We start from the raw sequence: 16700 nt of genomic DNA on the forward strand, positions 1-16700 counted from the left end.
AAAGAATTCAGCAAAATATGCAAGGAACCTGTTCCCGCTAAAGATGGAAAAAACACACTTGTTTCCCCACTTGAGGTAAAAACACAACGTCGAATGCAACGAGGCTGCGGAGGAGGAGATGCTAGCAGCTGGTGATGTGCAATGTAAGCAAATGACTCCACACCCAGCGGCGCTGGGAGCACTCCGTGTAACAGAGGAGTGAACGGTGGATGAAGTTACTGATGTGACTACATGGCAGAAAAGCAGAGCAAGATACAACGGTTAGCACTGTGGCCTCACAAGGCCGGGGCCTTTCTGTGTGGAGTTTAAATGTTCTCCCCATGATTGGGTAGGTTTTCTCCGGGTTCTCCGGTTTCCTCCCACTGAAATATTATCTCAAAATTTCTTGAAATACCATGATATAATTTTGTGGCTATAATTGCCCACCCCCTCATAGACAGCAGTAATCCAGTGCTATAATGTACTATATATGCTTTTGAATGGGGCCACTCTGGATAATAAGTACTTTTACTTAAATACATAAAGTATAGTAAAGTCTTTTACACCAGTTTTCAAATTCAAAAATAATTTTTCAAATACTCTGATTTCCTACAATTGTATGGGCCTAACTGTATATTGCATATTGCCTTTCAGTCTAAAAGGAATATGATTTTTTTCATCCATATCAAATCACTGTATGTCAGCCTAAAAGAAAGAGCTGCACAACAGCAGCAGACCAAATACAGATAGAAATGTTGCTTTCAGGGTGACTTTGGTAAATGGTGTTTTGTTGTGCTGTGATTCATTGTTGAGTTTCTGAGTGAAAAAGGGCACGGCCAGCTATAAGGGCCTGAGGTGTGTGTTCAGTGAGTGTTTTCCACAGTCATACTGTATATGAGTGTGTGTGTGTGTGTGTGTATGTGTCATGTTGGCAAAGATAAAAGGCTATAGAAAGAGATGGGGTTTGTGTTCACTGAGGCGAATGATTCAGATAATCAAACGCTGCCTCCCACACGCACACACTGACAAATTACCTCGCTATTCCTTTCACTTACACACCAGCTCTCACAGAAGACCACTCTCTCATACACACACACACACACACACACACACACACACACACACACACACACCACAAACACTGCGGCTGGATGAGATGTCCATCCCGTTTACTCCAACGCTGTCTACACGACAGAGAGGAGGTGGACGCACAGCGATGAATAACAAAGCACAGTGGGCGCGCACACACAATTTCAACCCCTCAGATGGAAAAAAAAGAGACAGATGCAGACAGATGAAGGAGGTAGAGGAGGGTATAGTTGAAGGTGTGTCACAACAATGGAAGACTGGACCAGCACCTGTGGTACAGGCAGCCACAAAGAGGAGGGTGTGTGTTTACAGGCTGTCACAGAACAGCGGTCCTGCTGCAGCCTTAAGGTCAAGGTTACCGTGAACTAATCAGAGACAAAACCACAGAGACAAAGACATTTATCAGTGTGTGAGAAAGAGATGGAGAGAGTGAGATAAAGACAGACACAAGGAGGCAGAAAGAAGAAATATCAATAAAGTGCTCCCATGTCTGTGTTAAAAAGAGAGAGAGAAACAAGCACAGTGGGAGTGCGGTGCGTGAAGGGCACCCTGTAAAGAAAGAGGGGCGTGCAGAGGTGGAAAGACTGAGTTACAAACAAAATAATGCTGTTTTATCCTCTGAGGAAGAAAGAGCAGGAGGTGGGGGAGAAAGGGAGCGAGAGGGGAGAGCATTAAAGGGAGGGAGGTGACGTCAGGTTTATGGGAGGCCAGCTGCCTGGAGAAATCCATTAAACCTACTCTCACTCACACACACACACACACTCATATGATATGGGTTATTTTTTTCCTGTCAGTCTGTGTTCACTGATATCAAACAGTCACAAAAAGCAGCCCTTATTAATTGAAACGAGACCACTGACTGGGCAGTGTGCATGTCCAGTAGTGCTGACTGAGAGATCTGAATAGCACAGAAGAAAATGATCATTTAAATGATCATGTAATTTAAATCAACAGGGTATTTACACTCAGCTTGCAAGTGTGACCAATCAGCTCAGCCTCTGGATACAGGCACAGTATCAGAGTCAGAGTTCAATCGTCTCGTACTGTAAAGAAAAACCCAAAGTATGAACCGAACTATGCTTTTGCAGGCATTTTGCACCCGTAGGGCTCGAGCATAATTTTCGACTGCGCCTGAGCCAAATGAACAAGAAATAACCGCTGGATGTTCTCTCCTGCATTTTGGCGTCTCGAGCTGCAGCTCATCTCAGCCTGAACCACGCACTGCAGAGAGCAGAGAGGTGGCGACTGAACCCTGGCAAAATGAAAGACATCATTTTTCTAGAGTTCACAGCAACTATCTTCCTCACCGAGAGAGGAGCCAAAATCTTTGCAAGTAAAAACCTTTATCAAAGCACGTAGTTAATAAGCACACCTAAAGATTTCTTTTCATATCACAACTCCTTCTCACAAAGTATAGAAGCTGGATGTAGCTAACGTGATGCCACCCGCTGTCCCATTTTGAAGCCTCGAGTTCAGTCGCCATCTTGTTGCAAGAAAAAAAACAAGTGTGTTACGATTAAGAGCGAGTCTGACCGTGAAACCGTGCACTCACTGAGTAATGACAGGTGAAGTCGTCGGCCAATGAGCGTGCGGTTTCATGCCACAGATAATGCTTCATTTTGAAATATGGTGTGGCCAAGTTTTATAAAACAGACTGAATTTTTTTTTACTCCATATGACCCCAAACGAGTGACTGAACCCATAAACTCATCAGGAAAGTGTTCAGAGAGGTCAAGACATAAAGCCATTTTCCTGTAAACTTCTATGGAGCGAAAGTCTCACCATCTGGTGGCCATCAGAAGGCAGCTTACAGCTAATGCACTGGTTTAATTTTTCCAACCTGGAAGCTACATCCATGTTTTATATTCTCTGTGCTTCCATCCCTGTCTCACTGTGCTCACCCTTTTTCTGCTTTTCCCGTTAAAACGGAGTTCCTCCTTCCCACATTTGCCAACGGCTTGCTCACAGGGGATCATCTGATCCACTGGGGTTCTGATTATTGGGATTTTATGATGAGAGGACTGTTGTTGAGAACTGGCATTATTTTAATAAAAGCTGGACAGCGACTAATAAAGCAGCATAGAGCAGTATAGATTAAACAGAACAGCAAGAGCAAATGGAAATTTCAGAAATTTACCACCTACGAAGTTTGCTTGGCAAGTGATCCCTAACAATGCACGAACACAACAGCAGACTGCCATTAATTACAAACAGTGAGCTGAGAAGAGAATGAAACAAAGGAAGGCTTCACATCTTCATTCTCATTTACGGGCTTTAAAAGGCACCAGCAGTGTAGAAGGCCTTTACTGCAGGGGTCCACATCCCAGCAGCACCAGCTCAGAATCTCAAAGTCCATGATGGGCAAAATCAAACTTATACATAAGGTTGTTAGTGAAAAAAAATAACAATAGAGCTGTGGATTTTTCCTTTAAAAAAATAACAATCAGCATCTCTATCATTAATTATGTCTCTACCGAGCAGTCAGGTTTGAATCCATGATTGTCCAGACTTTATCTTTAGGAAATAAAACATTCTTTTTTTTTTTTATTAGATCAGGGGTGTTAAACTAAGTTCGACAGGGTTTAGTGACTGGACAGATAAATATCAGCTATCAGTGAGGGGCCAGGCTCACATCTGGTTGTTTTTCAGGGGACCATTTTTAAAAATATATCATTTCATGAATTTAATTTGCTAATTTTGGGTTCTGACTGCTTGAAAATTCAGCTCAGTAAATAATTAACCTTCCAGGTTGTCCTGGGTCGCAGGGATACCTCCCTAATTCTAGCCAATTCCTCCAGGGAACACCAAAGCCTTCCCAAAGCAAAAGAGATAAATAAACTCTCCAGCACATCCAGCATCAGTTAGATCCCTGAGCCAACTTAACATGATGCAATATTTGATGCGGAGTAGGGTCCCATCCAAGAATCGCCACCATTGGGGGGGGTCTGCATCCCTAAGAGATCCCAGGAATTATGTTATCAGGGACAATTTGCCCCTGATAACATAATTGTCTCCAAAGGCAAGGTGATTCAGAAAACACCTACGAAGTAAAGGAGGCCAGTGGAACAAGATACCTCGCCAAGCCAGGCTTGGGAGGGGGGCTCAGGGGCGAGTGTCCGGCCTGAAAAAGCTGCATGAGCCTGCCCTACTGTGAGCCCACCAAACATAGGAGGAACAGTAGGGGTTTGGTGGTTTATGGACTGGGCTTTAGGGAAGTGGCAACAACCAACCTTTGAAATGCAATGGCTGAATACTGCCAGCATCCTGCCGGCTTCCTTTCTGCCATACTGAGAGACCTGAAAACGCAGTCATTCCAACAAACTGCTTGACAATAAACTCCCTGCACAAATAACTTCTGTCATTCAGTAACTAATGCATGATGCCAACCACGCTGTGGTGCTATTCGGCCACTGTGATTTCTAAGCTAATTATTTATTGAGTGTAATTCTTATGGAATCAGACCACAAAACTGGTTAAATAAAATCACAAACAACTGCCCTAAAAATGCCACCAATGAGCAGCTTTTGCAGATATATTCGTCCAATCAGCCAAACCTACAGGACAGGTGCATTTTTGGAGGGCAGGTGAAGAAGAGGTTTACTTGCCACAGTGAAAAAATTAAAATTCATAAACTAAGAACAAAAAAAAGAAACCCTGAGTCAACATGTTATGTGATGCTCATATTTTAGTTATGTAAGTAACTGTTGGATAGAGAATAAGAGTCAGTCCAAGTTTTCACATTACATCAGAAGAACACTGCCGGCCTCACAGCCTGGCCCAACGCCATTTAGCTGCATCTGACTGCTGCTGCAACTTTTAAGGAAATATTCAAAACAGGAAGTCAACATGTTCAGGTGCTGCAAGATTACTGGAAAGCAGCGCATGCCTGAGAGGGGCTAAAGACTGGGCAGAGTGAGGAGAGTGTCTGCAGCTGGAGAGAGGACGTGTTTGACTCAAAAGCAACAACAACAGTGAATTTCTGGTGTGCAGCAGAGCAGGAAAAGCAGACAGCCGACCAGCTGACAGCAACACTCCCCACAAGACCTCCAGAGGAACGCAGGCCAAAAAGTTCAAAAGATGTCTGCTGGACACGACACAAGAATACAGACAAAGACAAAAACAAGCACTCACTGTTCAACCTTTAGAAATCTGTGGCTGAAACCCAGAGAGCAAGAAGATTCACATATATGGGCAGCAACACCAACGTGACTAGGTGCTACAAAGAAAAATATCATTGCATGAAGATGTCAGAAAATAAATCTTTTCATGTGGCACGCATGTGCATCAGTAGATTACAGAGAGTGCCATTGTGCCGGGGGAGAGTAAATGGGATTGGGTCAGATGAGAAATTTTAATTATACTGAAGTTTCCTGGTTCTTACAGTCAGACCAGGTCATGTTTGTAAATGAGAACTGGTTCTCAAACATTTCACCTGATAAAATAAAGGATTCCATTTTTTAAAAGGAATAAAAGGACAGCTTTTAGGCCTGCTACTTCTTCTTTTGTCCTCCACGTGTCCAGTTTCCTCACATTTTTAGCACACCGTGCTGAGATATACCACGTTTTCAGCTAACAGCTCTTTGGGAATCACCTTATTGGTGCAAAAATACAATCTTATGCCTGTTAAACTGTGTTATCTTTCTTTTTGTGACAGGCTGCTAGTAACAAAGTCCCTAAAGATACCATTTAAATTTAGTGCTTTGCTAAGTTTTCTATTATGTGCAGTCACTGGTGGGTTACACTGAACACTGGTTCATCCCTCGAGTTAGGTGTCTTTTTTATGCTTGAATGATTCATAGACCAGGTTTAAGTGACTTCACAAACAACAAACAAACAAACAAACAAAGCAAGTTTCCTCTGAAAATGGTCATCTCCAAGGACTAGACTGCAAATTAGTGAAAAAGCAGCAAATGTCCAAAAGAAACCTTTGAAAGCCCTTCAGAAAGCTGGAGAACTCAAAACCACTAACTAACCTGTCCAGAGGAAGCTAACAGGTTGATGGTGGTCAGAAGCATCCAGCCACGACTTGCCTCCTCACTCTGGTTCACCTCCAGGAACTGGACTATGGCTCGACTGGCTGCCTCTGGAGAAACAAACACACACACACACACAAATGTGCAGTTAATTAGATGGAAAGCGACAGCTCACTGTGGGGCAGATGGGCTGCTAGAATAATGATCAAACATGCAACAAATTAATCATTACAGCGGACAGGACAAGAGGGAAAGTGTGCAGTTGGACTTCTTGGTTTCTGTTATCAATAATCTTGAACAAATGCATCATAATTTATACTTATTTAGATGACCTTAGCCAGCACCGTAGTATAAGTTCATAGAAATTATGCGAGCCACAAGTATTTTGGTCCCACACATTCGCTTGTCAGTTAGCTTAAGTCTTTACCAGTTTTAATGCAGACCTCTTTGTCCTAAAATAATACAGACACACTGTCTAGAAAGAAGAATCCATTAGAACTGAAGCACATCACCCATTTTTAGTTACCTTTGTGAGCAGAAATAAACACGCTTTTTCAAAAGGTTTCCTTAAACTCCAGCCTCACTGTTCAGAGCCAATTCAAATCTGCTGTTTTGATGATGAGTACTGTAACGTCAGCTGAAAGCATGAATCACGTACTGACTCAGTCCACAGAGGCCGGCTGACTGTAGCAGTGACTTTTTTAGACTGTTGTGTTGCAAAATCAGAACTGCTCACTGCTTCATAACAATGTGTTACACATTTAGCCAGGGATGAGGAAGAGATGGAGACAGGTGGTAAAGGAAAAGAAAAAGAGATGGAAATCTGTACAACAAAGTGTGCGTCTGTGCACAAAATGTCTGTTTAGCGTCTTTTCTGTGAGGAAACCACAGTCAAAGCTGCCACGACTGTCACCTGTGGTGGAGACTCACCTGTCAGACTGAAGAAGGATTGCGCTGATCCTTTGAGGAAAAGATTTCTACTGAAAGTCAAATAATCAACAAATGAACTGAAAAACTGCGGGAAATGACCTTAACTGATTAGGAAACACAAAATGCTATTTTTACTCCAAAGATTATTCAATAATTGTAACTAATAATCTTATCATCAGGAACTTATCATCACTATAAAAATCAGCCAAATGGATAATAAAGAGAAGGACTGCAGGTGTGCCCTTATTGGTCCAAAGCATTTCTTAAATGCACAAATTTATAAAGGAAAGCTTGAATTACAGCCACACTTTATTTTCTTAACAGATACAAATCTGCACAACAAAAACGTGTTTTGTGTGGCTTTTTCATATCACTAAGATAATAATTGACATTAACTTTTTTTATGAGTAACTACACAAATGTAGCTAATGTTTAAGGTTATTTTATGCAGCTAATTCAAGCTTTTTTGTGTAAACCAACATTTTTGTTAATGGATCATAAAATCACTTTCAGACATTATTTAGAAAATCAGTAAAATAAGTATTTTTTTTTAATTATTTATTTTTTTATTTGATGCATTTCTGTAAGCCTGCCATGTGTACAGCAGCCATGTGGTGTATATGTCAAGGACTTTTATTGTGAAAGACAGGAACAGGAAGAAGCCCTTTTTTGAACATCTACAGAACAAATTGGGTTTCTGGGATGGATTAGGCAGTGACGCTGAGCACCGGGGATTTTTTTTAAATCACTGCCTAAAATTAGTGACCCAGTATGATCACTGGTTACGGGCACATACCAGTGTCCACTGACAATATACGGATTATGGTAAGCTAAATCATTCTTTGCTGTATGCAAATGGCATTAACCGATCTTGCTGGTATTGGACGGAAAGTGGAGAAATGAACTCCCTTGCGTCTTCATCTCCGTCTCATCATCCACTCTGTGCACCAGGCCTAACACAGCTCAGATGCTCCGTCTGTGCCTCACAGTTAGCGTTATAGTGGAAACCCTGCATGGGAGCTGTGGATGTATCTAAATAAAGAAGGAAAATCTCTTTCAACAGCTACTGTGTGTGTTTATCTGCACAGCCAAAATGAAAACAGAAGACACAAACCGGTTATGAGAAATTACCCCGGCTGATGCCAAAGAAATGATAAACTGATGTCTACAAGTCCTCTATAAAGCATCTTTACAGTTGTGTGTGTGTGTGTGTGTGTGTGTGTGCGTGTGTGTGTGTGTGTGCGTGTGTGCGTGTGTGTGTGTGTGTGTGTGTGTGTATGCTCACCTGTGGATTTATTAGACGCTCTTCGTCTGATCTCGGTCACCATGAGCCGGGACACCTGGGTGGTGAACTGCAGCAAGTCGGAGAACTTCTCCGTCATGCTGCTGGGAGGTGCCGCCCCGAACACCTGAAACAGACCAAGCAGCATTAGATTATTTGAAAAAGAAAAAAACAAGAGAAAACAGTAAAGAAACCAAACAGAGACTCAAAAACCAGATATATATATTAATTTGATACTTATAAGTAAGCTAGCCAATAGCCAGGTCTTTATAGTTATAGAAATCAATCAGTAACCTTGTGATATCTGTAACAGTTTTTCCTTGAATGCCCTACTTCATGGTGACTGAGAACATCGCAGGCTAAGCCTTTGGGACGGCAGGTTCATCAGGCTCATCAACCGTTTATTTATCCAGCAAATCTGACTTGAGAGCAGCCCGGGATGCTGGCATCCCGCTGCACAGGGACCACTTTACTTTCAGATTCTGACGTGAATATTGCCACCAGTGTGAATCCCAGACAGTGGTGGGTAATTAGCAGACAAGTCAAGAGACCCTTGGTAAGCCACTTCAGCTTGATGAGTACACTTAACAAAGGGAGCCTACAGCAGCGGCTGCAAAACAGAAAGGCAAACGACTCTGAATGCAGATATTATTTCACAGGACTCGTCTACAGCCTTTACTTCTGTTCTTTTATATAACACAGGTATAGAGTATCAGTCAGTATATGCAGGCCTCTTCACTGACTACCCACTGACTTCAGTGGTTTCCACAGACCTGGATTGTATTTTAGAGTGCAACAATGCTCTCTTAAAAACATTAATTAATAACATACTTTGGGACAATAAAATAAAGGAAGTTCTTGATCCTGTGGATGGACCCAAACTCAACAGTCTTGAAGCAGCAGCAGCCTTTTTCTTACTCTCTCGGCTCAGTTAAAGTGGATTTCCAGAGCAGAACAAAAAGTGTTGTCACCAGCTGCAGTCCACCATGGTGGAGTTTGATGTGTTATTATGTGGGGAGGAGAGCCTCTCTGCAGAGCAGCTGAACAGTGAGCTGCTCAGCCTGGATCAGGAACGACACAACTGACCTTTCAAAAATGTTTTTTTTTTTTTAATAAACCCAAACCCAAGAAAAAGAAAATCCACCTGGATGGCCCCTCCAAGCTAAGTCTGTGTGGGGAAAATAGTTCAAATACACCACTTTTAGGATTTTAACTTGTTTGACTTTGTTATTAGTGCTTGAATCAATACAAATTTCTAATTAGTTAGAAATAACTAGTTACCTAAATAACGAAGAAAACCTTGATAATAAATTAATTGTTTAAATAGTTTATGAGACAAGTATTAGAAACACTAACTTGAAGCTGAGACCACGTAAACATAGCTCAGACAGTGTACAGGAGTTCACTGCTTTATTCTCCTAACATCTGCCAGCCTGGTGTGCTTTGAGCTGTACTGTGGGGCTCAGATTTACCTGAGTGTCAGTATTAAGCCTAAATTATACTCCACTGAGGACCCGGACAGCTGGAGACCCAACGGCTGAACAGTCATTCCTGTTACTCGTCTGCTTGAAGTCTGCTGCCCGGGGAGCATGCATAGTTGGTGCATACGCAGTCACAAAACACAGGCAGGTGTGGACGTCTGTGTGGAGCCTCACACTAACCATCTGATGATGAAACTTACGTCAGTGGGGCCCAAGTGGACCCTAGCAGACTCACACATGTGGACAGTATAATCCCTGCTTTAGACGTAATGTCATAAAATACATTTCACTCCGTATGCAGAAGTCTGATCCTTTACACTGTGGAGACGGTAAAAATAATGTGACACTGAAAAGCCCCTCTCGTTGTGCTTTATTTAGCTGACCTGTAGCCCTAAAGTCAACAAACTTTTTGTGACTCACCTGACAATAACTGATCTTTATTTATTTTTTTAATTGGTTTTGAAAACTGCACAGACGAGAAACACGGGATTTGAAAACCAGCCCCAGATATCACAGGAACCAACCGAAGCAAACTGTAACCTGCCACATCAGAGCTGCCATATGTACAAATATCTGTTAATCCGCCCGTTTGGAGCACCTCCAGCTCTCCCTCCGCCCATGGCGTGACTTACCCTGTTAAACACAGGAAGCATCATGTAGAGCTTCTCCTCCTGCTCCTTCTGGGTCATGTGGCGAGGAGGGTGGCACAGCTCGGAGAAGAGGCGTCGCAGGTGCATGAGGCCCAGCGCGTTGTCCTGGGGGCTGCACTCCTCCTGCCTCGGCCGCCCCATGATCCTTTTCACCATGTTCATCTTGAGCGGCTTTGTCAGGGCAAAGGCAGCCCTGCAGATGGGAAAGACAAGATTTAATACGCAGTAACTCAATATATAAAGATCTCGTTAGTCTATGTAACTGAAGCTCAGCGCTATTTGGTATCAATTCAACAGTGTAAGTGGTCTGAAGTATCAGAAATGCTCAAATATAGATATAGATAGCATTTCACATTAGCTCAGCTTAACTTATTGTTTTATTCATTTTAAATCAAAGTATCTTATTTAATTCATAATTCTGACAATTTCCGTACGTATTAAAGTGTAACAAAGCGCTAGTACTGTAAAAACAGCCAGCTATATTGTACAACACAAGTAACCATTAAACACAAAATGATCTTTTGGGTGATGTTTGTCAAATGTATTTTAGTTTTCTGTCTGCAAAGAAGGTTTAGCACGAGCACCGATGTGTGGCATTTACAGCATTTAGAAAAATATTCTGTTGGCCACTTGACTGACCTGCTCTGTCAACCACCTCAACAGCCACCTGAACCAAAACTGTGTCGCGACTCAGACTTGGCAGCTAACCTCGGTGTTTGTGACACATTAAAAAGGACACGTTTGTTTTGAAATGTATAGCAGCCTGCTCCCCCCGCTGGGCAGCTAATAAAGCAAAGATCTCTTCTGTTTGGCAGATCTGTCACATCTCAGTCTGCAAACTGAAGCAGAGGCTGTGCGGCACAAGTTCAGGTCACTGCTTCAGCCATTCACCCCAAACAGCAAATTAAGAAATAAAAGGACAGATTAGCAACTGTGACTGATCTTCATTTTGCATCACTCTTCCCCTGAACGCACTTGATATATATTTAGCAATTTGTTCCACATGTCAGCTTCTCTCCAGACTATTTGAAATGGTTGCTAGGAGATTTCACAGAGCTGCAAAGCCTACGTAGGACACAGATAAATATCTGGTGATAAAAACAGAATCAACAGCTTAGAAGACGCCAAGAAAGTTGCACATCAACCTCAAACAGAAGCTTTTTATTTTCAGACACTGCCTGCATTACCTTGATCACGGGGACACCAACTGTGGTGGTTGAAAGAGATTTTTTTTTTTTTTTTAAAGCAGGGTTTTCCTGTATAAACAAAGTTTTTGTTTCCCCCCCAAAGCCAAAAGAAAAATCTCTAGCACTGTAACAAAATGACATTTCCACCCAGCTTAGCCTTCCATAATGAAAAGCTTTGTTTATCCAATGGACAGAATGCTTTCAGGCTCCTCTTCTGTGGAACCAGCTCCCAGCTTGGATTCAGGAGACAGACACCCTCTCTATTTTTAAGATTAGGCTTAAAATGTTCCATTTTGATAAAAGGTGACCCTTAACCCTCCCTCTGCAATAAGCCGAGGCTGCTGGGGGCTACCAATGATGCACTGAGTATTTCTTCTTCACTCACCTCTTTTCACTGCCTCTCTGTTTATACCCCACTCTGTATTTAATCACTAGTTATTATTAATCTCTGGCTGTCTCCCCTCGCAGCAGATGACCCCCCCTCCCTGAGCCTGGTTCTGCTGGAGGTTTCTTCCTGTTAAAAGGGAGTTTTTCCTTCCCACTGTCACCAAGTGCTGCTCATAGGGGGTCGTTTTGACTGTGAGGTCTTTTCTGTATTATTGTAGGGTCTTTACCTTCACAATATAAAGCACCTTGAGGAGACTGTTGTGATTTGGTGCTATATAAATAAAATTGAACTGAACTGAATTGAATTCCCATGCATTTGTCAATTATACATAAGGATCACTACAAAGTTACTCGTACACCTTTGTTACATCTACAGCAGCAGCACGCCTGCTCTGTCTGCTGGAGTCTTTATATACTGTCATACTCTCAGAAGGGTGAGATTAATCAGCTGCAGCTTAGAAACACTGCTTGATTATGTGTAAATTGACACACCTGGCCCTCTGTTTCAGGTATACACACACACACGCATTCCTGCATTTGTCAACTTGTGGTGAATTTCTGTCACAGAAAGCCAGCAAGACCCATCAACACTGAAGAGACATGGCAGCGTACCGTGCAGTCCGTCCTCCCGGTGGACTCCTCACACTGAATTACTCTCAGACATTCAGGAAATATCCTCTGCCCTTTAGTTTCAATCCAAAAAGCTACCGGTGCTGCAGACAGTACCGCGAGGTTTTCGATGTCAGATGCATCACATCCTGACATTCATGAGCACAGAGCATGAACGTAAAAGGAAGAGTACTAAAAAGTAACACGTCAGATAAATCATCAGATAAATCAGTTAAAAGCTGGTGTTGGGATTACAGCCAAAACCAAAATAAACAAAAACAGTGTTAATGCAATGCGTACATAATTCAGACCCGCATGAATAAATAAACATTAAACTACAAAAAAAAAAACCTTATTTGTTCTTCTAACAAACTGATTGATACCACAGCAATGATGAAGATGAAACTTGTGGTCAAACTGCAGCCTTTTCTTTCTGTGTTGTTAATTTGAGTTTTTGATACAGCCTGAAAAAGACTGAAAATCTGACATGAGGAGAACTGAGTGGAAAGGAGTGACTGTACAAAATGTTTCCTAACATAAAAGGTTTTATTATCACTATTATTATTTCTCTTTGGTGTGCATAAAGATGGTTCCTTTGTCAGGGTCAATGGTTACAATCCAATATTTGGCACTCTGGCCCCGCTCCAAACTGTTAGCTCAGTTTACAGTTCAGATTCTGGCCGATTCCAGCAGGGCGAGTGACCAATGTTCCTCCTCCTTTCCAAACTAAACTTGGTGTTTTTATGTCAGGAATATTATTCAGTTTATTGCTTTATTTGCCACCTCAGCCACGTATTTTAAATTCTAAATAAATCTGAATTCAAACCAGTGTTGTGGTATCACAAACGCTGGTACTGTAGAGATATTAGGGTATTTATGAAGCTGACTGTAGGCTTGACTGCATGCCAAAACAGCTGATCTTGAATAATGTGACAGAGGATGTTCCTCCTTGCTGTCAGCTCTATTCACTTCCTCTCTTTCTAAAAACAACCTAACAGCGTTCTTGTTCTCTGGTCAGACATAAAAATCATGTATGAAGAGGGTCAAAATTTCCACTTCAGCCCATACGTCTGTTTATTGGTGGCAAAGGAACAAGTAATTTAATGTAAGATTGGATTAAGAAACACTGCTGAACATTTCTTGACTCCCCAAAATCACAGCTTATCTCCGGATTAATTATATATACAATATTTTCTGTGCAACGTTAAGCAGCCAGAGGGGAAAAAAAACAAAAAGAAAACACACGACCTTTATCTTATACCACCAACTGATCCCCGATTTAGCACCATAAAATTATAAGTACAGTACAATGCTAACTATAAGGGCTAAGTAAGATTATGCGTTCCCAGAGGTCAGCCCTCTATTAAGTGCTTTCTTTATGAAGGCTTCCTTTGCAATGACTGGCATCTAAACAAGCCACATCTCCTTTCTCAGCATCCCTCTCCTTTAAGGACCGACACAAAAAACAGCAAGAACGCGAAGAGCAACCTAATGGTAGAGACAGAGAGCTACAAAGGAAGCCTCCCAGTGTTATTCTGATTTACAGAAACATGGCATCTGCGGCACTAACCAAATTACTCCAGACTGAAGGCTTTACCCGCACAGCATGGCTGCCCTCTGTGTGAACTCACACTTACAACTGCAATTCCATTTAACATCCTCCATTTGGTACACTTTTATCTTGAGTGCCTGGCACTGTCCATGAGCAAGTACATACAGTTATAGCTTACATAGTCTCAAAGGACTCAACCCTTTCACCTCAGAGCCTGAAATCCAAAAACCAGGGGAAATCACCTCCCCTTAAATGTCTCCCAATAGGGGGAACAGATTTATAATTTTTTGAAGGGATACTTATATACAGGCCTCATATTTTCCAATTCTTAGCCCACACTGGGTCTCCTTTAACTACAACACTGCTGTAAACTCTGGTCTCTGTCTCCTTTTCCAGTCTTCATCTCGTTGAGCTGCATCGATGTCAGCCACGTCTTGGCAGCTTTCTCATCTCCACAGCATGCTCTGGTCTTTCCCAGCCCTCTGTCACATCTGCATCAGCACCGCACCGCCACAGATTTTAGACATCAAGCAGCTATTTCAGCATTACAAGCCTGAGTTACTGATACATTCTGACCCAGTGAGTCTGAGACGTGTTTTGAATTGTGGCTTCACCTTAATAAGGATTCCTGTCTCAGCTAGTCTTGCACCTTCCCAGAAACTACACATCACATCACAGCAACGCAAAGCAAACAAACAAACAAACAAAAGCAGGCATATTTGGTAATGTACCATGTAAACACAGTATGCTGATTGGTACAGTGGTTCTCAAACTGTGGGGCCGGACCACAGACAGTATAAAAGATGGAGGTAGCTCCAGCTGTCAGGGGCAAAAAGAATTACAGTCCTATAGAGGTCTATGGGAAAACAGCCCTCAGCTGCAGTGTTAATTTTGTTGACGAAGTATTTTCATCATAGTTTTCTTTGACGAAGCTTTTTTCATGACGATAACGAGACGATAACTAAATAAAAACCACCTAAAAGGATAAAAAGGATAAAAACGATGAGGAAATTAACTGACACTTTCCTCAACGAATGAAAACGAGACGAAAATGCTGGGCGGGGACGAAATCCAATCAGAACTGATTTTATTTTGTGAAAGGGCGGGACAAGTTAGGTAAACATCCAATCAAATGCACAGTTGCACAAATTTGCTCTAAACCCGGGAAGACCAAACTAGCCTGTGATTGGTCACATTTGACCTTTGATGCTTTGACAAACAAAACGATGTGTAAACCATGTGGGGCGACTATCTCGGGTAAAAACATGACAAATCTTAAACATCATCTGCAAACCAGTCACCCTGTCATGCAGGGTAAAGTGTTTTTCCCAGTTTAGCGTTTGTGTTTAGAGAAAATCTCCACACCGCGGTGGATTAGCCTTTCCTAATCTTAGTCCTGAACACTGCCCTGTACCTTTCAGAGCGTCCTGCTGTAAAACGCTCGGATTATCTCAGTAAGGTGGTGTTAATGATCAGGTGTGTGGAAGCAGGTGAAACGCTAATGTTAATATTATTAATAATATTCCATAACTTTTAATAAATGTTTAGTTTTGTGTAAGTGTGTATAATGACTAATTCAAGGGAACTGAAGAAAAAGCATTTACATTTTACACCCTTTATATTTTAGTCACTAAATCAACTGTAGATTTAGTCGACTATATTCTCACAATAATTTCATTGACTAAAGCTAGACTAAGACTAAAACTATTCAGATGACTAAATTATGACTAAAACTAAATCAAAATTTGCTGTCAAAATTAACACTGGTCAGCTGATCTCTGTAAACACTTTCCTGATCAGTTGTTGGCCTTATTGGCTCATTTCGGGTCTTACTGAATCAAACATTAAGTCCATTTAGTACGTTTTGGTCATCGTAAGTTACATAAAGAAGGATTATCCAGAATATTCTCACTGGTTAAGAACGTGTAATGAGCAAGTTGTTAGCTAATCAGCGTGTTTTTTTTCCACAGTCAGAACCACTCCTCATTCATTCACATCAGTCACTCACTCATTCAGTTTCAAACCATCGAGGTGGTGATGCTGACATCACGGTCGCCATGTCCCTCACAGACACTGAAACTAATGTTCCTAAATCCCTAAATGTCATCCATTTCTTCAGGGACTTTGTTGATGCCATCGTGATGACATTTAAGTACATATCAGATTGTGTTCTTTTTCATTATTAATGAGCTGCAGTAATTATGAGAAAGAGACTTGAACTTTTTTGGGCTTCAGAAGTGAGCCGCACAACATTGCTGAGAACTACTGGAACAGCACAGCTTGGTTGTTATGCACTAGCTAGTCAGTTTAGATATGTCAGCAGCTCAGTTTCACTCCTGATGGCAATCTGGACATGCAAACAACCTCATCACTCACTATGGCAAAGACTCAACGCAGTTCTATAAATTACACTTTATCTACCGGTGCAAACACTGGAATAAATATTATTAAGCAAATGTTTGCAGGAATTTCCCACACTCAAAATGTTAAGTAATACCCCTGCACGTGGTTGTGCCGAGTTCCTGCACAGGAAATACAACCATTTAACTACATCAGGAGTAAAACCAGGATCTGGGAAAAA

The 16700-nt window shown here is 41.8% G+C and overlaps 1 protein-coding gene across 2 annotated transcripts in view; it reads right to left on the reverse strand.

Annotated features, from left to right (window-relative positions):
- Window positions 1–16700, reverse strand: part of wdfy3 (WD repeat and FYVE domain containing 3) — a 115676-nt gene that overhangs the window by 82086 nt on the left and 16890 nt on the right. For both annotated transcript variants that reach the window (XM_030723440.1, XM_030723439.1), the window contains exons 2-4: window positions 10367–10577; window positions 8257–8380; window positions 6042–6151 (exon numbers count right to left, since the gene is read on the reverse strand). In XM_030723440.1, coding sequence (XP_030579300.1) covers window positions 6042–6151; window positions 8257–8380; window positions 10367–10546 — 414 coding nt within the window. In that variant the 5' untranslated portion in view covers window positions 10547–10577. The remainder of the gene's footprint in view (window positions 1–6041; window positions 6152–8256; window positions 8381–10366; window positions 10578–16700) is intronic.

The sequence above is a fragment of the Archocentrus centrarchus genome, unplaced genomic scaffold, assembly GCF_007364275.1.
Source record: "Archocentrus centrarchus isolate MPI-CPG fArcCen1 unplaced genomic scaffold, fArcCen1 scaffold_26_ctg1, whole genome shotgun sequence".
NCBI lineage: Eukaryota > Metazoa > Chordata > Actinopteri > Cichliformes > Cichlidae > Archocentrus > Archocentrus centrarchus.